General features: G+C 43.2%; 1 protein-coding gene across 2 annotated transcripts; it reads left to right on the forward strand.

Annotated features, from left to right (window-relative positions):
- The first annotated feature begins 411 nt into the window (after positions 1 to 411).
- LOC135523869 (serine protease HTRA1B-like) lies at positions 412 to 26,095 on the forward strand. 2 transcript variants are annotated; one of them, XM_064950848.1, is made up of 9 exons: positions 412 to 1,082; positions 11,442 to 11,541; positions 12,316 to 12,520; positions 22,848 to 23,042; positions 23,173 to 23,265; positions 23,627 to 23,741; positions 24,191 to 24,248; positions 24,345 to 24,440; positions 25,485 to 26,095. In XM_064950848.1, the coding sequence occupies exons 1-9, from the start codon at positions 626 to 628 to the stop codon at positions 25,651 to 25,653; spliced, it is 1,488 nt and encodes a 495-aa protein (XP_064806920.1). In that variant the 5' UTR covers positions 412 to 625; the 3' UTR covers positions 25,654 to 26,095. The 2 variants fall into 2 exon arrangements, with proteins under 2 accessions (XP_064806920.1, XP_064806921.1); XM_064950849.1 differs by having other exon boundaries at positions 23,233 to 23,265.

Raw genomic sequence — 26,095 nt, forward strand, 5'->3', positions numbered from 1 at the left:
AGCATATGGTGGCTTTTGTTGTACGTAACCAGTTTGTTTAACATTGATAGTCTGGCAATGGAAAAATCAATGATCGACAGGCATGCAGTTTTTTCTGGCACAATAATTAGGCCTTGTCCAGTGCAGTAATTGAATCTATAGTAGGCCAACTCAATTATACACCGTGGAAATTGAAGGGTAGGCTTATGCTACTACAAGACCCAAAATGTGTTGACATATTTTCTTTGCTCATAGAACAGTGTAAGCAGTTTGAAATGAACTCAGTGACACTCTGACATTGTGTTTGTAAGGGGGTGGGTGGAGGAGGCATGCATACTGCACCCTCTGCACATCAGAAGGGTCCACCAATCGCCTGTCTTGTTTATATTGCCACAACGTGCCAGTTGCCTTTATAAACTCTGGAAGCTTACATAGCAGCCTCACAGAGGGAGTTAGAGCATCTTTGTTGACTGAGAGCAGCAGACCAACACAGCTCAATTTAGTGAAAAGTGTCTTGACATTTATTTGCAAATGTATGTTACGTTTATTTATGCAGATCAAACATATTTTTTTGTAGAAAGTCGTAAAGTTTAAAGAGTAGTTTTGTGGCAACTTTGTACATTTTTAGATACTTTAATATTTAACAATGTTTTGGTCCGTCTTCTGCGCAACTTTACTTCTTGCTCCTTTAGTTTGCGAGTCAAGAGCCAAGCGATATGTCATCGGCTGTCCAGATAAATGTGACAAATTTCTATGTCCCCCGATCCCTGCGGACTGTATGGCCGGCGACATCCTTGACCAATGCGACTGCTGTCCGGTCTGTGCGCACGGAGAAGGTGAGGTATGCGGCGGCACAGGGAGACTAGGGGACCCGGAGTGCGGAGAGGGCATGGACTGCTCGATATCGGACGGAATTGGGGTGTCCGCCACAGTAAGGCGTCGGGGCAAAAACGGTGTATGCGTCTGCAAAGGTGCGGACCCGGTGTGCGGCAGTGACGGGGTGTCCTACCGAAACATCTGCGAACTGAAGAGATTGAGTAACAGGGCTCTGAAGCTTCAGCAGCCACCGGTCATCTTCATACAGAGAGGAACCTGTAGCAAAGGTATGTGTCCATGTTGGAATTCAACATAATGTATCAAAATCACTGTATGTTTTGGTAGACCCATCAGCAAGCATGTACGATGTTGTGCGTAAAACCATAATGTGTCGAAGGTGTAGGCCTAAACCAAATGGAGATGATATTATCCAGTGAATTGGTCTGCGGTAAATTATGCTCCCTAAATAATATGTTGCAAAGAAATGAAATGAAATGACTGTACATATGAAGGTTCAAAGGGAACTGACTTACTGTGGTGTAGAGCATTTTGGATCCAGTGGTAGAGCCAGTTTGTCAGAATGTATCACAATCATACCCAAGACATTTAACCGTAGTCTACCAGTCAAACTAGACAGAGCTTAAGTGTCTTTAAATGTTATTCACAAGGAGATAAGTGATGTTAATGATATCATGTCTAAAAAATATCTTAAGTTGTTGGTTAATAATACATTTTAATGCAGTTGGATTGACATTTCAGTGGTGTGCCTTCATGGCTGTTTTGACTAATTAAGTGACTTGTAAGGCTCCACATGCATACAGTTCGATCTGAGTTGGCACAAAGCTGGCTGCAAACATCAGCTCTCAGTACTTCAGTTTAATGCATCTTATGCCAGATGTCTTTCATTCCAAAGTCACATTTTATTATATTAATACAGGGTCAAAACCTGTTGATATCAGACTTTCTTGGGAACATGGCGTATGCAGTGTAAATAAATTCTGTCTTTCTGCCGATGTGTATAGTTGTGATGCTTGGCCTTGAGGTATATATATCGAAAACACACACACACCTAGATCATTTCGTGGCAGTTGTAACTGCATTCATTAGAAGAAAATGAGGACCAAGGTGCAGCGTGGTACGTGTTCGTCATTTTTATTTAACTGAACACTGAATAATCAAAACAACAACAACAAAATACAAAAACATAGAAAAAGGAACATAGAATGCCCACCCTAGTCACACCCTGGTCTAACCAAAATAGAGAATAAAAGCCTCTCTATGGCCAGGGCGTGACAGCAGTTTGTTTTCTGCTACAGTGGAGCCTCTCTGTTACTTGAGCCCTATCAGATTAGACAGACTACAGAGCACAGGAAGGTGAAATCTCAGCTCAGTTTAGCTCCTGTCTGAACATTTGAGTATCCAAATCCTGCTCTCTTCACTCCCTCCTCCTCCTCCCCCTTCTTTTCAACCTCTTCCTCCTCCTTCTCCTCCCTCTCCTAACTTTTGAACACAAAACTCTGTCCCAGATTCTGGGACTCTGTTTCCCCCTTCAGGTCAGAGGACTGGCTTACCTTGATATGAGTTTACCTCACCACCCCAAAAATAGCTGTTTCACTCAATAACCGAGCACAGGACCGCTCAGAGCTGAGTTAGGTCTCCAGGAGTTTCAGCCAAGCCAAAGATCTGGAAGGTCTCTGAGTCATAAGTTGCTTCCACCTGTGATGTCATAGCATCTGGTCCTCATGGAGTCAGTAGATTGTATAACTTCTATCAGATGGATCCAGATCTAGGTCAAATTCTACAGTCATAGAGCCATGTTTTGTCAACCCATTTCTTCATGCGGTGACTCGTTTCGCATATACAGTACGTGTGACTGACAGACATGGATACAAGATCAACGAAACACTGTAGGTAGAACGTTCACTGGGCTGGTGACTTAATACCTTTTGAATGGAAAGAAATGTGAATAAAATCTCCTACCATAACATGTTTTGTACACAACAGATTTAGTTGGTTCAAATCAAATTGCTTTAGTTTGTTTTATTTAATTGGTAGCTAAGTTAACTAGTACTTTGTTAATACCTCTTTATTTATTTCTCTTGATGATGCTCTGTCCTCTGTTTGAGTGACACGATGGAGATTGCTGTGACAGACCATCTGACCGTGAAAGACCATCGCCCAGACTCTGAAGAGCTGAAGGTTGATCTGGAGTTAGTCAGAGGGTCCAGACTGAAATGCAGCCTGCTACCCAGTGCGCTCAGTAGAGGGAGGAGAGGGGCGGCTTCCGCATGGAAAAACATATGAACCACTGATGTCAAGAGCACCATGGAAATAACAGTGGATGCTTGACAAGAATGCCCATGTGCAGGCATGGACACGCAGGTCACATGAATGGGCAGAGATGGATGGGTTATTGATTGATTGACAAGCATTGTTTCAAGGACAAGGGCACAAAGTTAGCCCAGCAGAGGTTTTGCTCTTTTGCGAAACGTGGTAGTATTTCAATAGACTCACAGATTCTGCAAGAAATCCCTCAACCATGCAAACAGTTGGAAAGGAAAAATAACTTGTTGAGGTAGATTTATTCCACGCAGTTGTCTTAGACCATATCTGCAGTATTAGGTCATTACAATTACACTTCCTGCCAGCCTCTGTCTTTCTATGTTCTCACTTCACTCAGAGAGTGTGATATGAGAGGGACCCATGAGGCCAGACAGCCAGCCAAGCCAAGTGTTAGTGTCATACAGTATAACTGATGTGCACTTCAGTGGGCAAGAATAGACTGGCCGTGCCCTATATTCAAGAGACCTGCTAGGCAGAGAAACCCACATCTGTAAGGCTAGTGGGATATTATTTTCTCTCTCTACGTGATACAATTTAAATTTGTGTGTGTGTGTGTCTGTTTTCACGCACGTGTGTGTGTGTGTCTGTTTTCACGCGCGTGTGTGTGTGTGTCTGTTTTCGCGTGTGTGTGTGTGTGTGTGTGTCAAGAGTTTTCTGATTCCTCTCGCATATCATCCAGAAAATATGTTTATCTTGGATAATAATTCCATTAGGTTTAGCTAACTGGAGTCAAAATAACATGCCACAATACTACTTCTGTGTATCTATTTCCCAACCTGCCTGTGTGTCTCTGTTCAATCATGCTGTAGGCATTCAGTGCACCAAAGAGATGGTGTGACTGTTAGTGATTAAGAAAGTCCTCCATTTACAGCATATTCTTTGATCTTTTATCAAATCGGAGGTGTTTTCATGTGATTTGATTTAAGGCCGTTTTACATGGCATGCCAGAGTGCATGTCTCTATCTGCAGGTCGGGTCGAGGGAATTTTTGTTAGGTCTGTGAAACTCCTTAGACTGAGATAATATTAATGGAGCTGTTAGGACCTGTTGGATCGACACCATGTTGCCCGAAGCTAATACACCACAGTGCAGAGCAAGGAGAATGTCTACGCACCATCCAGCCCTGTGTCTGGCACTATCTAGTGCTATTTAAAACCTGAAAGAGATCTTTGGCTGTCCCCATAAGAGAACCCTTTTTGGTTCCATGTAGAACCCTTTTGGTTCCAGGTATAACCCTTTTGGGTTCCTTGTAGGACCCTTTCCACAGAGGGTTTTACATGAAATCCAAAAGGCTTCTCCCTGGAACCAAAAAAGGATTCTCCTAATGGTTACAGCCCAAAGAACCCTTTTGTAACCCTTTTTTTCTAAGAGCGCAGGTGTCCGTGTGACTGTCCCTGTTGTTGTGGTTGGGGGAGCTCAGTTCAGCCCATCTGCAGTGCATTATGCTTAGCCTATCATAGGTTGTGTGAGACCAAACCACACCAAATAGGGGTTTTAAAAGAACTCTTTCATCAGTTTGCGAGGTGGGTTGGAAAGGTGCTATTTATTAGAAAGAGGAAATGGAGTATAGGCCTAGAGATACTCGTTAACTGGACCGACACAGATCTAAGTGGAAGAGATGAATAACCAAAGGAAAAGGGGTAATTGCAGATGTTTCTGCACGCACTGCATCTGTTCCCTAACCAAAGTAGCGCAAGTTAAAATAAAGTGTTTTGGTTATACAAGTTCAGATTTGAGTCACTTCCTGAGTTTTATAAGCTCGGTGAGGAGATCAGAAGACTGACCATGCTGTACAATATCGAGCCTCAAAGCGGATCTTCCAATTTCCCTATTTCATGTTGATCTGGATTCTGTCACTCACACTACCCTTGTGGATGTTATCAATAGAGTTGTTTATACAGTATAGTGATGATCGGAGGCCAAATGCGCTCTTAACGGTTGTTTATAAAAGTTTATACCATGGCATTGCTGAATACTTGTTTCTGATTGGCTTGAAAGGCATTATAGAGCGTGGATTATTTCCCGATCACGCACAATATATTTGCATGGTATAATTCAATGGCTATAGAATATGTAAGCATGAACTATCTTTGAGCTACTTTAAAGATGCTAAATTAAAATTGAAAACATAATTGGCTGAATTCGATTTTCACAATGGCAAGCCAGGACTGATGTTTTGGTTAGCTAAAATATCAAGTCTGTTTGTTTGGTTACCATGGCACTACTGCCATGGTACTGTAGCTATCTAGTAAACGTGCTACCTACTTTAGAGGATGTTGAACACATTTCTAGCGGGGCTCTGTGTGTTCTCTTGAAAATAATGCAACTCCGTGGAAGGTCAGTTCCACTCCACTAGCGCGTCGTGGAACACACCTCCCACTTAATTCATTATTTTCCAGAGAACGCATAGCCTCTTTTGATTATCTCTTACATATTGTAGCGTATACAGTATTGGATATACAGTTGAAGTTGGAAGTTTACATAAACTAGTTTTAAATCAAATCAAATTTTATTTGTCACATACACATGGTTAGCAGATGTTAATGCGAGTGTAGCGAAATGCTTGTGCTTCCAGTTCCGACAATGCAGTAATAACCAACAAGTAATCTAACTAACAATTCCAAAACTAATTTCTTATACACAGTGTAAGGGGATAAAGAATATGTACATAAAGATATGAATGAGTGATGGTGCAGAGCAGCATAGGCAAGATACAGTAGATGGTATCGAGTACAGTATATACATATGAGATGAGTATGTAAACAAAGTGGCATAGTTAAAGTGGCTAGTGATGCATGTATTACATAAGGATGCAGTAGATGATAGAGTACAGTATATACGTATACATATGAGATGAATAATGTAGGGTATGTAAACATTATATTAGGTAGCAGTGTTTAAAGTGGCTAGTGATATATTTTACATCCTTTCCCATCAATTCCCATTATTGAAGTGGCTGGAGTTGAGTCAGTGAGTTGGCTGCAGCCACTCAATGGTAGTGGTTGCTGTTTAACAGTCTGATGGCCTTGAGATAGAAGCTGTTTTTCAGTCTCTCGGTCCCAGCTTTGATGCACCTGTACTGACCTCGCCTTCTGGATGATAGCGGGGTGAACAGGCAGTGGCTCGGGTGGGTTATGTCCTTGATGATCTTTGTGGCCTTCCTGTAACATCGGGTGGTGTAGGTGTCCTGGAGGGCAGGTAGTTTGCCCCCGGTGATACGTTGTGCAGACCTCACTACCCTCTGGAGAGCCTTACGGTTGTGGTCGGAGCAGTTGCCGTACCAGGCGGTGATACAGCCCGCCAGGATGCTCTCGATTGTGCATCTGTAGAAGTTTGTGAGTGCTTTTGGTGACAAGCGTAATTTCTTCAGCCTCCTGAGGTTGAAGAGGCGCTGCTGCGCCTTCTTCACGATGCTGTCTGTGTGAGTGGACCAATTCAGTTTGTCTGTGATGTGTATGCCAAGGAACTTAAAACTTACTACCCTCTCCACTACTGTTCCATCGATGTGGATAGGGGGGTGTTCCCTCTGCTGTTTCCTGAAGTCCACAATCATCTCCTTAGTTTTGTTGACGTTGAGTGTGAGGTTATTGTCCTGACACCACACTCCGAGGGCCCTCACCTCCTCCCTGTAGGCCGTCTCGTCTCATTTTAGTGACTCTAACCGAATTGCTTCAACCACTCCACAAATTTCTTGTAAACAAATTATAGTTTTCACAAGTCGGTTAGGACATCTACTTTGTGCATGACACAAGTAATTTTTCAACAATTGTTTCCAGACAGATTATTTCACTTATAATTCACTGTATCACAATTACAGTGAGTCAGAAGTTTACACTAAATTGACTGTGGCTTTAAACAGCTTGAAAAATTCCAGAAAATGATGTCAGGGCTTTAGAAGCTTCTGATAGGCTAGTTGACATCATTTGAGTCAATTGGAGGTGTACCTGTGGATGTATTTCAAGGCCTACCTTTAAACTCAGTGCCTCTTTGCTTAACATCTTGGGAAAATCAAAAGAAATCAGCCAAGACTTCAGAAAAACAATTGTAGACCTCCAAAAGTCTGGTTCATCCTTGGGAGCAATTTCCAAACGCCTGAAGGTATCACGTATACAATTGTTTGTACAGATGAACAAGTATAAACACCATGGGACCACGCAGCCGTCATACCGCTCAGGAAGGAGACACGTTTCTGTCATCTAGAGATTAACATACATTGGTGCGAAAAGTGCAAATCCAATCCCAGAACAACAGCAAAGGACCCTGTGAAGATGCTGGAAATGATGGAAAGATACTGAAACAGGTACAAAAGTATCTATATCCACAGTAAAACAAGTCCTATATCGACATAACCTGAAAGGCCGCTCAGCAAGGAGGAAGCCACTGCTCCAAAACCACCATAAAGTCAGACTACAGTTTGCAACTGCACATGGGGACAAAGATCGTACATTTGGAGAAATGTCCTCTGGTCTGGTGAAACTGTTTGGCCATAATGACCTTCGTTATGTTTGGAGGAAAAAGGGGGAGGCTTGCAATCCGAAGAACACCATCCCAACCGTGAAGAACGGGGGTGGCAGCATCATGTTGTGGGGGTGCTTTCCTGCAGGAGGGACTGGTGCACTTCACAAAATACATGGCATCATGAGGTAGGAAAATTATGTGGATATATTGAAGCAACATCTCAAGACATGGCTTAAGGGCAACAAAGTCAAGGTATTAAAGCGGCCATCACAAAGCCCTGACCTCAGTCCAATAGAAAATTTGTGGGCAGAACTGAAAAAGCGTGTGTGTGTGACTATACAGAGGCGGATGCAAGATGCAAGCAACGATGGTTTAATGAATACAGTTTACAGCAGCAACGGGACAGACAGACTGTACTCAGACGGAATCCGACCCAGGGACTCGGGCGCATCTTCCGATGATAGCGTGCTGAGAAATCCAGGGGAGTGTGTCCGGATGGGTAGGAAGGAGCACAGCAGATAATCCACACAAGGGCGGCGAGAGAAGAGCATGGACACACGACACAACCTCAGGGAAGAAACAACGATCTGACAACAAGAAACACTGGTTACAGAACATATAAAGGGAAGATAAGTGGTTCCAGCTGGCGCAGACAATCAGGCCGAGATTGGGAACCACGCCCACACAAACACGGGAGAGAGAGAGAGAAAGAGAAAGAGAAAGAGAAAGAGAAAGAGAAAGAGAAAGAGAAAGAGAGAGAGGGAGGCAGTGGATTCATGAACCGTGACAGTGTGAGCAAGGAGGCCTACAAACCTGACTCAGTTACACCAGCTCTCTCTGGAGGAATGGGCAAAAATATCCCCAACTTATTGTGGGAAGCTTGTGGAAGGCTACCTGAAACATTTGACCCAAGTTAAACAATTTAAAGGCAATGCCACCAAATACTAATTGAGTGTATGTAAACTTCTGACCCACTGGGAATGTGATGAAATAAATAATTATCTCGACTATTATTCTGACATTTCACATTCTTAAAATAAAGTGTTGATCCTAACTGAACTAAGACAGGGAATTTTTACTTGGATTGCATGTCAGGAATTGAGAAACTGAGTATAAATGTATTTGGCTAAGGTGTGTGTAAACTTCCGACTACAACTGTTTCGACAGTACCAGTCAAAAGTTTGGACACCACTCATTCAAGGGTTTTTCATTGTAGAATAATAGTGAAGACATCAAAACTATGAAATAACACATGGAATCATGTAACCAAACCTTGAATTCTAAATAAATCACAGACACTGTCACCAGCAAAGCACCCCCTCACCATCACACCTCCTCCATGCTTCATGGTGGGAACCAACATCCGTTCACCTACTCTGCATCTCATAAAGACACAGCAGTTGGAACAAAAATATAAAATTTAGACTCATTAGACCAAATGACAGATTTCCACCTGTGTAATGTCCATTGCTCATGTTTCTTGGCCCAAGCAAGTCTCTTCTTCTTATTGGTGTCCTTTAGTGGTGGTTTCTTTGCAGCAATTTGACCATGAAGGCCTGATTCACGCAGTCTGCTCTGAACAGTTGATGTTGACATGTGTCTGTTAATTGACCTCTGTGAAGCATATATTTGGGTAATCTGAGGGTTCAGTTAACTCTAATGAATTTATCCTCTCCAGCCGAGGTAACTCTGGGTCTTCCTTTCCTGTGGCGGTTCTCAAGAGATCCATTTACATCATAGCGCTTGATGGTTTTTGTGACTGAACTCAAAGACATTTTTTGGAAATTTTCCAGATTAACTGACCTTCATGTCTTAAATTCATGATGGACTGTCTTTTCTCATTGCTTATTTGAGCTGTTCTTGCCATAATATGGACTTGGTCTTTTACCAAATAGGGTTGTCTTCTGTATACCACCCCTACCTTGTCACAACGTAACTGATTGAATAAAATGCATTAAGAAGGAAAGATAAAAAAAAGAAAAGAAAGACCCTTGAATGAGCAGGTGTGTCCAAACTTTTGACTGGTGCTCTCTCTCTCTCTATATATATATATATATATATATATATATGATTCAGAAAGTATTCATATGTCTTGACTTTTTCCACATTGTCTTACATTACAGCCTTATTCTAAAAATAGTGTTTTTTTCCTCATCAATTTACACACAATACCCCATAATGACAAAGCAAAAACAGGTTTTTTAGAATTTCTTGCAAATGTATAAAAAGTATAAAACTGAAATGTCAAATTTCAATAAGTTTTCAGAACCTTTACTCAGTACTTTGTTGAAGCACCTTTGTCAGCGATTACAGTCTCGAGACTTCTTGGGTATGACGCTACAAAGTTGGCACACCTGTATTTGGGGAGTTTCTCACATTCTTCTCTGCAGATCCTCTCAAGCTCTGTCAGGTTGGATGGGGAGTGTCGCTGCACAGCTATTTTCAAGTCTCTCCAGAGATGTTCGATCGGGTTCAAGTCCAGGCTCTGGCTGGAACACTCAAGGACATTCGGAGACTTGTCCCGAAGCCATTCCTGAGTTGTCTTGGCGCTGTGCTTAGGGTCATTGTCTTGTTTGAAAGTCCATGTCTGAGGTCCTGAGCGCTCTGGAGCAAGCTTTTCATCACAGATCTCTCTGTACTTTGCTCCGTTCATCTTTCCCTTGATCCTGGCTAGTCTCCCAGTCCCTGCCACTGAAAAACATCCCCACAGCATGATGCTGCCACCACCATGCTTCACAGTAGGGATGATGCCAGGATTCCTGCAGATGTGACGCTTGGCATTCCGTCCAAAGTGTTCAATCTTGGTTTCATCAGACCAGAGAATCTTGTTTCTCATGGTCTGAGAGTCCTTTAGGTGCCTTTTGGCAAACTCCAAGCAGGCTGTCATGTTCCTTTTACTGAAGAATGGTTTCCGTCGGGCCACTCTACCATATAGGCCTGATTGGTGGAGTGTTGCAGAGATGGTTGTCCTTCTGGAAGATTCTCACATCTCCACATAGGAACTCTAGAGCTCTGTCAGAATGACCATCGGGTTCTTGGTCACCTCCCTGACCAAGGCCCTTCTCCTCTGATTGCTCAGTTTGACCGAGAGGCCAGCTCTATGGAGAGTCTTGGTGGTTCCAAACTTATTCCATTTAAGAATGATGGAGGCCACTGTATTCTTGGGGATATTCAATGCTGCAAAAATGTTTTGGTACCCTTCCCCAGATCGGCGCCTCAACACAATCCTCAGGTGTGTGCCTTTCCAAATCATGTCCAATCTATTGAATTTACCACAGGTGGACTCCAAGTTGGAGAAACATCTCAAGGATGATCAATGGAAACAGGATGCCCTTGAGCTCAATTTCGAGCCTCATAGCAGAGGGTCTGAATACTTATGTAAATAAGGTGTATATATATATATTTTTTTTTTATAAATGTGCAAACATTTATAAAAAGCTGTTTTCGCTTTGCCATTATGGGGTATTGTGTGTAGATTGATGAGGAAAATGTATTTAATACGTTTTAGAATGAGGCTGTAACATAACAAAATGTGGAAATGGTTAAGGGGTCTAAATATTTTCGTAATGACCTGTGTGTGTGTGTGTATGTATATATATATATATATATATATATATATATATATATATATATATATATATATATATATTAGTGCTCAGACTTTGAACAAACATTTTATACAGATAGAGTAGACTGGTCCAGTCCAAGCCAAAATAATCATTTCCCCCCCCAGAAATGAGATACCCTCTAATATCAGGGCTTGAGGCAACATGATATAACCCTGAACTAATACCCCTGCATGTATTTGATGTTATATTAATAGTGTGTTTCTGGAATGTTTTCCAGGCCAGGAGAATCCAGACAGTCTGCGCCACAGATATAACTTCATCGCTGATGTGGTGGAGGAGATCGCTCCCGCTGTGGTTCATATTGAACTGTACCGCAAGTAAGGACCTCCCCTCTACACACACACACACACACACACACACACACACACACACACACACACACTGACCACAGTAGATTTACAGGTATCTGGGCCATATTCATAAAGCGTCTCCAAGTTCGAATGCTGATCAAGGATTAGGTCCTCCGTATCTTATTCATTATCATTTAAAAGTCACAACTGATCCTATATCAGCACTGCTATACTCTGAGACACTTTGTGAATACGGGCTCAGGTATCTGATGCTGTTTTTCCCAATAAAACTTATGACAACAAAGTTACCCAAAGTTACCCTAATTATTACCCTAATCAATTATATTGCGGTGGAGGGAGTGTTAGACAAATAAATACCTATATTTAGTACTGTAGATGTCAGGCCAGATCTTGCACAGCTGTGTACATAGTTGTCAGCCTGACAAAGTGGGTCCTGTTGTCGCCATAAGGAGACAAACATGCTCCCCGGCCCTCCTGTTAATAAACACATCATCGGGTCATTTGTTCAAGTGATCTTCAAGAGGAATTGCCATGAGCAAAATCCCGGTGTATGTTTGGCAGTTGTAGCATGTGGTCTCCTCATGAACATGTGGACTTACACATTTTGCAGAACAGTTATTCCACTTGTACGTGTTTTAGGTGCAAACAGATGAATAATGCTTCCCTGTTGCCCCGTCTCACCTTGTCTCACCCTGTGTCTCCCTGTCTCACCCTCTGTCCTCCTGTCTCACCCTCTGTCCTCCTGTCTCACACTCTGTCTCCTGTCTGTCCTCTCCCCAGGATGGTGTTCTCTAAGCGTGAGGTGGCGGTGGCCAGCGGCTCTGGCTTCGTGGTGTCGGAGGACGGCTTGATTGTGACCAACGCCCACGTGGTGGCCAATAAGCACCGGGTGAAGGTGGAGCTGAAGAGTGGCGCCACCTTCGATGCCAAGATCACAGACGTGGACGAGAAGGCAGACATTGCCCTCATCAAGATCGACACTCCGGTAAGGCCTGTTACCTCTCTCGATGCCTCTCTTCTCCAGCCATCTCTGAATGCACTGGTGATTATTCTGTATTTTTTTATTTTTTTACAAGCTCTTCTGTTTACCTCAACCTCGCTTTTCTCTCTCTTTAACTCCCTCGCCATCTTGATCTCGCTCGCACACTTGCCCTCTCCATCTCTTTCTCTGAGATGGCGCCAGAGAACAGGAAATGCAATGGAGAGGTGAAGAGCGGCTATGAACGGAGTAGACAAATAACATAAGTCTTTTTTAGATAGTCTTTCATCTGCCAACACAGACTGGATTAATTTATTTATGGCCGACAAATTCCTGCATGAAAAAATGGTCTTCATAGCATTCTTGGAGCAGGTTTAATATATTTGCATGGCGGTATTGTTGATATAGGGCGCTTCAGCAACGAACATTATTAATTGTAAAAACGTTCAAGAGCAGGAGGGTCTTTTTGTTCTATGATTTAGATGTAATTGACTGTTTTTAGCCTTGCTAGCACACGCTACCGCCCTCCTGAAGCGTATTACCAGTCGGCACCACACAAAAAGCTAGCTATTTGCTGGCGGAAGTGGGTACACTTCAGGCTGACGAGTAAGTTTCACACATCCCCATGTGTTACACGTGCGTGCATGTGCTTGTTTGGGGGGTGTGTCTGGAGCATGGCAGGCTTCTTTCTGTGCCACCTTGCTGTCAATCCTCTCAGGCCTCTGGCTTATTCCTGGATGCTGCTTGATAGCTTGTCACTTTTAACGTGGCAACTGCAAGTTTCAACATCATAAATCCACTTCTGACAGGTTTTTTTCATCATATGTCTTTGATAAAGTCTGAGCATGGACAGTGTGTTTTTTCTTCTCCCCTAATGACTTCAAGTCTCTTTAATAGTTAGGAACTGTTCCACTGTTCTCAGTTAACATATCGTACAGTATTAGTTCTGGAGGCCTGTAAGTTCCAGATATCATCTGACCCTTAGAGACCTAAATTGTTGAAAGTCATTAAATGACAATTACACTGTAATAACCCCACCATAAACACAGAAAGAACAATTAGGAGAGAACCCAAGGACTGACTGACCCCTTCCAGACGAAGTGACCAAACTCCCTGACCCTGTCCTGGAGCACGAGGTTGGAAAGAGGTAATGGCATTTGATGTAATGGCGGTTGCAGGTCTGTGTCCACTTGGGCCACGGTGGTAGCTAGCCTGCAGATCGTCCTAAAAGAGGCGCCGGAGCCACACAGATGCACCCTCCTGGGCGGGTATCTGCGTGTGCCTTTGGTTTGCTCGCTGCTCCTCTTTCCATCACGTCAGAGGATGAGTCTGCGCAAGCTTCGGCGGCGTCAATGGACAGGCAGTAAAGAGAAATGGTCTCCTGTTGGCAACAAGGACATGACGATGTTTCTGTCTCTTGCTTAGCGACTGACGGACTAAATGGCTGAGTGGATCTGGGTCATGGTGGTGCTAATCGCCAGTGTTCTACCCACACCTTCTGGGCATGTGCAAACAGAAAGCTGGACCTCTCTCTTGTCTTGACTTTAATAACCCTAGATGGAACTAGGTTTTGCTGTTACTGTATTATAATTAAATGGATTGCCTGGAATACAGTGCATTGTGAAATTATTCACCCTCCCCCCTCGGCATTTTTTGCTATTTTGTTGCCTTACAACCTGGAATTAAAACGATTTTTTGGGGGGGTTTGGTATCATTTGATTTACACAACATGCCTACCACTTTGAAGATGCAAAATATTTTTTTATTGTGAAACAAACAAGAAATATGACAAAAAAACGGAAAACTTGAGCGTGCATAACTATTCACCCCCCCCCCCCCCCCAAAGTGAATACTTTGTAGAGCCACCTTTTGCAGCAATTACAGCTGCAAGTCTCTTGGGATATTTCTCTATATGCTTGGCACAACTAGCCACTGGGATTTTTGCCCATTCTTCAAGGCAAAACTGCTCCAGCTCCTTCAAGTTAGATGGGTTCCTGCTGGTGTACAGCAATCTTTAAGTCATACCACAGATTCTCAATTGGATTGAGGTCTGGGCTTTCACTAGGCCCTTCCAAGACATTTAAATGTTTCCCTTTAAACCACTCAAGTGTTGTTTTAGCAGTATGCTTAGGGTCATTGTCCTGCTGGAAGGTGAACCTCCGTCCCAGTCTCAAATTTCTGGAAGACTGAAGCAGGTTTCCCTCAAGAATTTCCCTGTATTTAGCAACATCCATCATTCCTTCAATTCTGACCAGTTTCCCAGTCCTTGCCGATGGAAAAACATTCCCACATCATGATGCTGTCACCACCATGCTTCACTGTGGGTATGGTGTTCTCGAGATGATGAGAGGTGTTGGGTTTGTGCCAGACATAGCGTTTTCCTTGATGGCCAAAAATATAAATTTTAGTCTCATCTGACCAGAGTACCTTCTTCCATATGTTTGGGGAGTCTCCCACATGCCTTTTGGCGAACATGTTTGCTTATTTCTTTCTTTAAGCCATGGCTTTTTTCTGGCCACTCTTCCATAAAGCCCAGCTCTGTGGAGTGTACGGCTTAAAGTGGTCCTATGGACAGATTCTCCAATCTCCGCTGTGGAGCTTTGCAGCTCCTTCAGGGTTATCTTTAGTCTCTTTGTTGCCTCTCTGATTAACGCCCTCCTTGCCTGATCCATGTGTTTTGGTTGGCGGCCCTCTCTTGGCAGGTTTGTTGTGGTGCCATATTCTTTCCATTTAAAAAAAATCAAATCAAATCAAATGGTGCTCCGTGTGATGTTCAAAGTTTCTAAAAAAGTTAAAAAAAAATTTTTTAATTAATTAACCCAACCCTGATCTGTACTTCTCCACAACCTTGTCACTGACCTGTTTGGAGAGCTCATTGGTCTTCATGGTGCCCCTTGCTTAGTGTGTGTGTATATATACTGAGATCATGTGACAGATCATGTTACACTTAGATTGCACACAGGTGGACTTTATTTAATTAATCATGTGACTTCTGAAGGTAATTGGTTGCACCATATCTTATTTAGGGGCTTCATAGCAAAGGGGGTGAATATACTGTATATGAACGCACCACTTTTCCGTTTTTTATTTCCTTTTTTAATTTCCAAGTTTTTATTTTATTATTTATTTTTTTCACTTCACCAATTTGGACTATTTTGTGTATGTCCATTACATGAAATCCAAATAAAAATCCATTTAAATTACAGGTTGTAATGTAACAAAATAGGAAAAAGTGATGAATACTTTTGCAAGGCACGGTGTATCACTGTACATGTCTCGATCTCCGTGAACTTTAGAGGAAGCCTGGACATCAGTGTTAAACAGACTGATCTTCTTTAGCACAAATTATAGTCCTCCATTGCATAGCCTATTGAGAGTGATGAAACGTGTTTTCCCGGAAATGCATAAATATTTTCAGTGATGCTATCTGCACACTGTATAATTATGGCCCTTGGGACTCGGCTGAGGAAGTTCACTAATCTTATCACGTGACCACAGTGGGACGGAGGTTGGATAGGCAGGAGAGTGGAGCTTAGGCTGGTATCAGAGGGAAAACATGTATAGTACATAGATTTGATAGCTGTCGTACTGTTGAACTTCTCTATGGAGGACAGATAGGCACAGTACAGAAGGTTTACAGGGAACCTTGCCAAAGTTACTCATTCCCGAGGAAAGAACGAACATCAAGCAGCCTGCAATAAACACTGGTTGGGGAAATGTGTCCATGTTTAAATGTCACTAAAGTGAATTCCTATGGATGAGTCACTTCCAAATGCTGTGTACAGTTCTGTCAAACTACAGGGGTGCCATGGTTAATCATAGTCCACACAACAAGAGAAGCCTTTGTTTTTCTGGCTATGTCTCTCTGTTGCTGTGGTGGCTGGGTTTGTATGTGGTTCGTGTGATCTTCTGCGCTGTGTCATTGGAAGACAGTTCACACAAAAACAGACCTGCGTTGTAGTATCTCCCTTGCGGTCTAGTACTTAGTCTTCTGCACGACGCCTTGGCCAATACTATGCCCTCTTGCCATCATGAAAAGTTTGTACTTTTTGAAAATCCTTCCGTTCTTCATGTCTGCGCGGTGTCTTTGTTCAGCAGAAATTCTAGTCTAGATTTGGTCATCGTCCAACATGGATTCTATGGGCACAAAGGGCCATTCTATTCGCTCAATGCCATCAAGCTTGGATGATGGCAAAGAACTGCATCCATTAGAGTATATTGTCACCGTGCTCATTAATCAAACATCTACATTAACATATAATTGAAGGGGCCCTCAACTGACCTTTTCATTTCTCCGGATCTGTACAGCACAGGACATTTCCTGGAGCCCTGCTTCCTGCATCCAGGGGGATAAGGTCCCTAACTGTGCTACATAACCTCCATCTGGAGAGCATTACCCATCCTACTGAATGAACTGCCTTGAGCTCTCTGTGCAGTAGCAGTACATGGTATACCACTGCTTCACATCTGTCAAAGGACCCTTCTACAATTTCCCTCTTAAAACCTCTGAAAACCTTTTACAGGATCAATGTTAGTCTAACTGCACTGTCCAATTTACAGTTGCTATTACAGTGAAAGAATACCATGCTATTGTTTGAGGAGAGTGCACAGTTATGAACATGAAAATGTATCAATAAACCAATTAGGCACATTTTGGCAGGCATGATACAAAGATTTTAACAGGAATGCAATGGATCATTTGATCAGTCTAAAACTTTGCACACACACACTGCTAAATTGCGCCTAAACTGGAATCATGCATTATGGCCTTTCTCTTGCATTTCAAAGATGATGGAACATATCTAATGTGTTATATTCTCCTACATTCATTTCACCTTTCCACAAACTTCTAAGTGTTTGCTTTCAAATGATACCAAGAATATGCATATCCTTGCTTCAGGTCCTGAGCCACAGGCAGTTAGATTTGGGTATGTCGTTTTTAGGCGAAAATGGAAAAAAAGGGTCTGATACTTAAGAGGTGTGATCTTCACCTGAAATAGCCTCAAATGAACCAGACCTGTTTATATGAAGGCCGTTGTGTAGTCAGATGTACTGTAAAGAGGAAGATCCTGGTGCCATGTGGTTCACAGCTGGAGGCGTATTACTGTATGCATTAATGTTAGATAATGGCTACGAAGAGCTTGTTTCCGCTGGTCAGCAAAGAGATGCTGTCCAATTCTGAGGCCAAAGTTAACCCTCTGTTACACTGCTACGGTGGACAATGACAGCCTGAATTCTAACGTGAAGTTTGATGAGAACTCTCGTTACGTAACGCTCGCAATCATTCATTGATGTCAATGAGAGATTTTTACAGACATCAAGTTAAGATACGGTCTGAAGACCACGTTGAGAAACTTTGTTGAATCTTCTTGACAGAGACCGAGTCGTCTCAACAGCCCCACACAGATGGCGGAGTATGGTGAATCAATCAAAAACATGTACAAAGTAAACAGGTTTTAGGTAAACTAAACAGCTGTTAAACCTCTACCATACCGTCTCTCCATCCAGCAGATGTTGTCTTTATCCTGCTACACTTTTTCCATGTTCCATGACTAATCCAATAAGCTATAAAAAAAAGAATAGAGTTGCACATTCTATGTATGAACTCCCAGTAATTCTAAAGCACGGTGATGCCGGAACGTTGGTGATTTACCAAATAAATGACAGGGAGTTTACATCAAATCATTTTCTCTGGGTGTGCGCCAGCTCATGTTTCCTATTCGACCATGACTAATCCAAACCACAGAGAAGAGAAGGGCCCAACCCATTCCAGCCCATAGGCAGACTCTTCACTCCTGTGGTTTCATCCACCTCGTCAATTTGTGCCAATCAAACAAGTACCAAAGCGAGAGACTGAATTTTTGAGTTGTGACACTGGCATCAACAAAGTCCTCACTCAGTTGGAGTGTCTCATCCTTGCATTCTTTCCGGGGTTCTGTCTTGTCCATCTCGTGTGGAGCCCTTAACATCCATCTCTCTCCGTTGCGTGCGGTAAGATTTCGAAACCAGGCTAAAGCCTGCACTCTACTTAAGAGGGCATTTGTAACATATGTGTCATTCAATTGGAGTGGAGTCTGTTAGACACAAGAGAGGCAAGCTCTAGTGGTGTGGAACAGAGATGAAAGACATCCCAATTACATGCCTCCGCCAGACGCTGGCATTCCCAGGCTTGTGTTTTTCTCAATTGGCTCTGAATGATGTCTTTGGGCCTGTTGCACCTTCAGGGACATGAAGATTTCAGGAAAAAAGATTCCCCGATTTGCAAATCTCTGAGAGATTTTGTGTAGTACTGTTAAGTCCTCAGTGACATCTGTCCGGAGGGATTTGCTGTGTCTCTTATTAACTAGAAAGAAAACAGTGACATGGTAAGTTTGTCTAGAGCAACAAACAGCAACAAACAGTTGAGAGCAACAAACAGAGTCAGGTCCTGAAAACGTAATCCCAGAGTCTGAGTGTTTGAATATGATTTACTGACCTTGTCCCTGATCTAGGAACAGCCAGTCACTTTTTCCATCTGTCTGGACTGAAAATTGACATTCTAGTCAAAATCTGGGATCGATGAGCCTTTATTGGAATGGGTTATGTAAGTGTGTGAGTGTGTGTGTTTGTTTTTCCCCTTTTCAGCAGCCTCAGAGCATTTGTCATCGGTTGAAAGTTGGTTTGAGGAAAGATCCCATCGGCAGTAAGAGGGAAATGATGAATCACTTCAGATGCTCATCCTTGCTATGGTCGGTGCCAGACAGGAACCAGTGAAAGAAAACACACTATCAAGTCCAATTGCCCCATTTCTTAAAGTTAGGCCATTTTCCCATTTGTCTTTCCTCAGACAGGAGACAGCCAGACCGGCATAACCCCTTAGGCACCTTGTCCAGGTCAGTCACAGACGGATCCAGTGGACTAATAGAGTTATGACAGACTTCAATCTTATTTTCAGAGGAAGCCTTCTCTCTCTCACCATGCATGATTGACTCAATGTGAAGAACAGCTCCTGCCTGGGGACAGGAAGGGATTTTTACACTAGAGGAAGTGGAAAAGGTGTTTGCCAGACTGAAGAGCCACACAAGGAGAGAGAGAGAGAGAGGGAGGGGGGAGGGGGCTGTGGGAACACTGTACACTCAGCTGTGGCCTTAGCAGAATTAAAGAGAGTCTCTGCTGGCCCGTATGCAAGCAAAGACAGAATATTGTGTAGTGTGCACGTGCGTGCATGCGTGTGTGCATGTTTGAGGGGTGTGTCTGGAGCATTGCAGGCTTCTTGTTGTGAATCCTCTCAGGCCCCTGGCTAACTCCTGGATGCTGCTCAATAGCTTGTGACTTTTTATGTGGTTTGCCACAGCCAGTTTCGACATCATAAATCCACAACTGAAGAGTTTTTATCATTTGTCTCTGATAAAGTCTGACAATGGATTGCATGTGTAACGGACTTAGGAACGTACCGTAAGCTCACTCCACAGCCATCTGATTGTGGCCTTTTGAGTGGCTCAACCCGTTGGAATGTGGTCAAGGAGGGCAGTCACGTGTGTTAGCAAAGCAGAGGTCCCGAGTTTGACCCAGGTATGAACCACATTGGCGGTGGAAGTGGTCCTCGCTAAGCAAGCAATCTGACGTCCATAACACGAGCGCGTACGTGTGTATGTGAGTGCGCACGGCTAGAAGGAATTATGAGAAGGGTGGAAAAGTAAGGTCCTCCCTTTCCTGGCAGGAGAACGTAGCAGAATGAGTTTTCCAAAAGGATGTGTGATTGACCTTGAATACAGACTGGTAAATCTGGGATAAAACAGGTTGTACACTAGCTCTTTGACAGCTTTACTGTGTTGTTCATCCCAAATGGAAACACAAGCTGCTTTTCAAAATGTACTTTTTGGAATGTTTGCAAACAATTTGACGATAGACAATATTTAACATGCAGTTCTGGATTTATTATACGTGTATAACACTCTTTGCTTTTATTGGTAATCACAGTCCTGTTGTCTATGATTTATAGTATATTATAAACTGGGTGGTTCGAGCCCTGAATGCTGATTGGCTGACAGCCCTGGTATATCAGACAGTATACCATGGGTATGACAAAACATGTATTTTTACTGCTCTAATTACATTGGTAACCAGCTTATAATAGCAATAAGGCACCTTGGGGGTTTGTGGTACAGTATATGGCCAATATACCACGGCTACGGGCTGTAATCCAGGCACTCTGCGTTGCATCGTGCATGTCTCCCCCCATTTCCACTGGCACACACAGACCTGTCTCTCACCATTCCACACTGGCACTGTATCAGACTCAGCAGCAAATGTAATCCCAGTCACTGAGAGTTGACCAAGTTCCCCTACTAACAAGAGGGCTCAAAAACATTAGGAGAAAATGCTAATGTGCACCAGCGATAAGTCTTGGGTCCTGTTACTCAATTTAATACTCAAGGACAGACAAGTAGTTTTGCTGCCCTGCATCCCTGCATTCGCTATATAGTGCACTACTTTTGACCAGAGCCCTATGGGCGCTATAGGGAATAGGGTGTCATTTGAGACAGAATCAAAGACAGACCATGTGTAGCCTTCCACTCACCTTGCTAGCAAATATTTCATAATTGCATCTCACAACCGCAGTAATTATTTTATTTTCCAAGGTAGTTCCTTCCAGTACACGGAGGTTATTTTACAGGATGTTTGCGAGAGACGTGTCTCTGCACGTCTTCACAGTAACAATTAGACTAGTGTGTGGGTGGATTGAGTTCATTGCATTGGGTGCTTGTTGGGACTGGGGGGGTGGACCAGCTGTCTCGAGCAGATGAAGGGGGATGATGGAGGAGGGTAGAGAGGAGTGGAAGGGTTGGAGGGGAGACGGGTGGTCTGATAATGCATCTGGGAGTACAACACCGTGGATTGCAAAACACTTCCTGTCTGTCAGTCTGTCTCTCACTGCCTGGAGAAAACAGTGGCACTCAAAGCCCTCGTCCTCACTAGACGAGAGCGATATGCACCAGATACCTTAAGACTCTGCAGATTGAGGTATACAGCGCACGGTACTGTACTTTACATGAGTTGTTTGCCTCCAGAGGTAGATATAATCCTGAGATACTGTATCTTTTCAAACGTGTATTCGGGTGCCATTATCTTGGGAGTGCTATGGTCCTGATCTATACCTGGCTGGATCTCAAGTGTAACACTGCCATTTTGTTTCTTGTCATCTACTGTTTTCATGGACTCCCTATGCTCATTTGAGGAATTACTAGGAAATGTTTAGTAAGTGGAATCTTGATCAAGTGATGGCCAGGCAACTTCCGCAGTGGATCCCACAGGACACTCTGATTCCAGGCTTGTGTATGGTAATATTTCACTAAGATGGCCTGTGCTCGATGGTGTATGACTGTGTGTGTATGGTATCTTACAGTATGTGTGTAACAACAACACAGACAAAACTGTCCAACTACAAATATACAGTAGTATTATAGTACTCTTATAGTAGTACTATAATATTATCCCACTGTGTGTATGTAAAAAAAAATTTGGGGAAGATCCTAGACTCTGTAACCCAGTAAGTGTGACAGTGTGACAGATGGGTGGCAGAAAGACACATTGGCAGACATGTCACCATGTGCCAAAAGCCATTCCTCCCAGTCCCATTCCATCCACCTGACCCCCGTGTTCGTTTATCCGACTTCCAGCCCATCTGGTAGAGTGCTTAGGGCTGTCGGCCAGGGAGCGGCCTGCTATTCCTGTGTCAAGTCTGGATATCAGGTCTGGGGGGGGGGGCAGCAATGGTTCCTTTCCTCATATACTGTGACTGTATCCTCATCGCAAAGTTCCCTGACCCCGCTGCCCTGTCCTGTCCTATTAATATGAAGGTCTGGTGTAACCTAGCCACAACCTACCATAGATCCAACCGTAGAACTCCAATCCGTTCTCTTGGCATTGTTAATGGATTTTGTCTATTGTAGATTGTGTCATTGAGATGGATGAAGTGGTAGTTCACTGCCTTGGTATGTTTTCAGAAAGCATGCAGAGTATGCCGTCATCATGGCACATCATAGCTTCAGGCATCATAACTTCCTTTCAATAGATTTTTGTGGAACTTTATGTTGACCCCCATATGTATTTCAACTGGCGCTGGGCTATTTCTGTTGTACATAAACAAACAGAATGTAGCATAGGCACTTTAGGTGTGTCTCCAAAGAGGGGTGGTCTTGCTACCGTAGATACCGTACACATTGTTTCTGTTCAGAACGCACAGTACATTTCTACCTGCAATATGTTTCTTTGTCCCCTTTTTTTGTAACGATCACAGGATGAATCTATGGGAACATCTTGACTGATCTGAGTCCCGTGTCCCTTTGTTTAGACGAAACTGCCGGTGCTGCTGCTGGGTCGTTCAGCTGACCTGAGGCCTGGTGAGTTCGTTGTGGCCATCGGCAGCCCCTTCTCCCTGCAGAACACGGTCACCACAGGTATCGTCAGCACCACCCAAAGAGGAGGCAAGGAGCTGGGCCTGAGGAACTCTGATATGGAATACATCCAGACGGACGCAATCATCAACGTGAGGGATCCATACACATCATCAGACACACACACACACACACACACACAGCTGTGATCTGTATCAGCACAGGGCATTTAGTTGTGGAATGCACAACAGTAGCTCCTCCTTATTTTCCCCATTTACACAGGAAGGAAGTGTAGATCTACCATCTGATCAGCCCTTTAACCTGAATGCTGTTCCTTTTCAGTATGGGAACTCTGGCGGACCCCTGGTCAATCTGGTAAGATATCATTTGTTATTGATAAGGATTGCATCTCCTAGGATATGTTTCATGTAAATCTATGAGACGTCTGGAGGATGTATTTGAATAAAGACGCCTCTGAAGGGGGATGGACAAGGCTATATGAATCCATATGTAAACCTTGGCAAGCAGTTACACGTTACAGCATTTAGTGATAGCACCATTGTTTTTATCCACATAAGTAAAGACCTATGTTTCCTCAAAAGCAGCGTTTAGTAGGTTTTATTTGAAAACGTGGCATTAAATACATATCAGTGGAGCTAAATGAGCTGTTAGAGTGAAAGTGGGACTAGACTAAGAGACTTCTGTCTGTGTGTGTGTGTGTTGTTTCTGTCTTTAGGACGGAGAGGTGATTGGGATCAACACACTGAAGGTGACAGCAGGAATCTCCTTCGCCATCCCCTCAGACAAGATCCGTCAGTTCTTGGCAGAGTCCCACGGCAGACAATCTAAAGGTAGGGCTGTGACGATTATGGATATTTAGGTGACAATTCATTGTCAAAGGCGTTGTCATAATTGTCTTCTTTTTTTTGTTTTTGTTTTTCTGTAAGATTTTGAGCTTGTAATGCGTCATACATTAATGCACATTTGAAAATGATCTACGACACACCTAATGAATACAACTCAGCTTTGGTGACACCCCCGTTTAAAAAAAACTAATGTTTTAGACTACTATTGGGTTATTTCTATCTACTTGAAAATAAAGTTGAACCCCCCCCCCCCCCCCCCCCACTCATAAATGCCTGTATTAAGACAACTTCTTTGTACTTAGACGACTATATAAATCTTGTGCTAGACCTATCAAAAGGTTCACACCCATGGCTTTGATCAGGCCCTGCATATTACATTCTCAATGTTTATCATCTTGATAATGCTTATGTAGTGTTTAGCCTCTTTTCTTTAGGTAAATTATTACCAAAGAAGAAGTACATCGGTGTGAGGATGATGACTCTCACTCCAACGTAAGTTTCAGCCAGCCAGATTCATCTTGGGAATTAAATTCTTCCAAATACATGTGGCACATTAAACACTTATCTCTCTATTTTCATTGGTCATAGGCTTGCAAAGGAGCTGAAGGAGAGAACATCAGACTTCCCTGACGTTACCTCAGGGGCATATGTCATCGAGGTCATCCCAAATACACCAGCTGAGACGTAAGTATTTTTACTGAAAACTGAACCAGAAGTCGGTGGACTGACTCAAATCAGTACAAATGTGAGCCAACAGTTCAAGTCCTTGATCTTGGATTCAGACAGGAGCATTTGAGGACTCCTTTGGTAGTTGGCTAAAGGCTTCCACGTGCTTCGGTTCGGCTGGTTCTGTTTGTCCACCTTGAGATGCCGTAGTCAGAAATCTGTCATTCGTTTTTACTTTTTTTGCAGAGGAGACCTTAGTCGTTCAATTTTACATCTAAGATGTTCGGTGCAATATTTCTCAAGTGAAAAAATGTGCGTTTTAAAAAGAGTCAACAATCGTTGAATTACAACAAACACATTTCCACTGTTGACCATTGACCAACGACAGTGCTTCGGCTCCCGAACTTTGTCTTGCCTCGAGAAAATGTTTTGTGTGCGCCAACACCTGGAAAGAAATCTTGCGGAAGAACAAAATTAACAAAATCATTACAAATTGTCATACTACGCGCACAAACTGTTTCGGATAGGAAGCATTTGGACGGCTGTCGTCTCTTAGTCTCATAAAGGTTGCTTAAAGGTCTTAAAAATAGACTGGCCTCGTAGCACAATGAATTAGCATTTCATGACCATATAAACAGCATGATAGGGCAGTCTATCTAGGTTACTCACTCCTACAGAATGCACTGTCTTTGTATATTTTTTTGTGGCCACATAAAATAATTTGCGCTGAGGCAGCAGTCTCCCACTGAAGGAAATGAATAGCTTTCCTTTTGTCCGATGCGTATTTGTGGTAACGAGGGCGCTTAGATTTTTCATAGACTATGGTCAGATTTAGTTCCTCGCAGTGTCTAAGAATAATGTTACTTCCTCTGTAAATTCATTTAGCTTTTTTTGGAATGGGGAAAACTCTTCCTTCACAGACAGTAAGAAGGTCTATTTATATTCTGTGGGTTGAAACCTAATGGTATGCACTTCTTAAAGAGTCTTACGTACTCTACTTTATATCAGTAAGGCACATTCCTTTTTTGCTGCATGCTCCTAACTCCTCTCTCCTCTCCACAGAGGTGGCCTGCAGGAGAGTGACGTCATAATCACCATCAACAGCCAGCGAATCACCTCGGCCAGTGATGTCAGCAGCTCTATCAAGAGGGACAACACGCTGCGAATGGTGGTCCGGCGGGGGAACGAGGACATCATGCTCACCGTCGTCCCCGAGGATATTGACCCTTGACCTCTAGGCAACCACGAGCTGGTTCTCAGTGTTTAAAACCACAGACTTCAACCGGGATGGTGTGTCTGGATCCACCCCCCCCCCCCCCCCCACCCCCCGAGCGAGGCCCACACCGACACCTCTGGGACCTCAAATGCATCCAGGGCAATACAGACATATTTTAGCACCCTGCTACTCTTTTGTATTAAAATGTTTTCCTTGTGTATGAGTCAAAAAGACACTTCGCTCTCAGTGAAACTGATTATTGCCATCACGTTTGTTTTTATACTCTACTAACGTCCTTGCACAGAGTACCCACCTCAATCAGATAGAAAAGTGGCTGTCACAGATTACCGTAGTTTTGTAGTTGTTTTTGTTACTGTTGATATTGTTGTTTTTTAAATTGTATTTCTCTTGATATGTTTTGACGAAAATTTCACAGAGGGAATAAAAAGATTTTGAA

The sequence above is a fragment of the Oncorhynchus masou genome, chromosome 31 (assembly GCF_036934945.1).
Source record: "Oncorhynchus masou masou isolate Uvic2021 chromosome 31, UVic_Omas_1.1, whole genome shotgun sequence".
Lineage (NCBI taxonomy): Eukaryota > Metazoa > Chordata > Actinopteri > Salmoniformes > Salmonidae > Oncorhynchus > Oncorhynchus masou.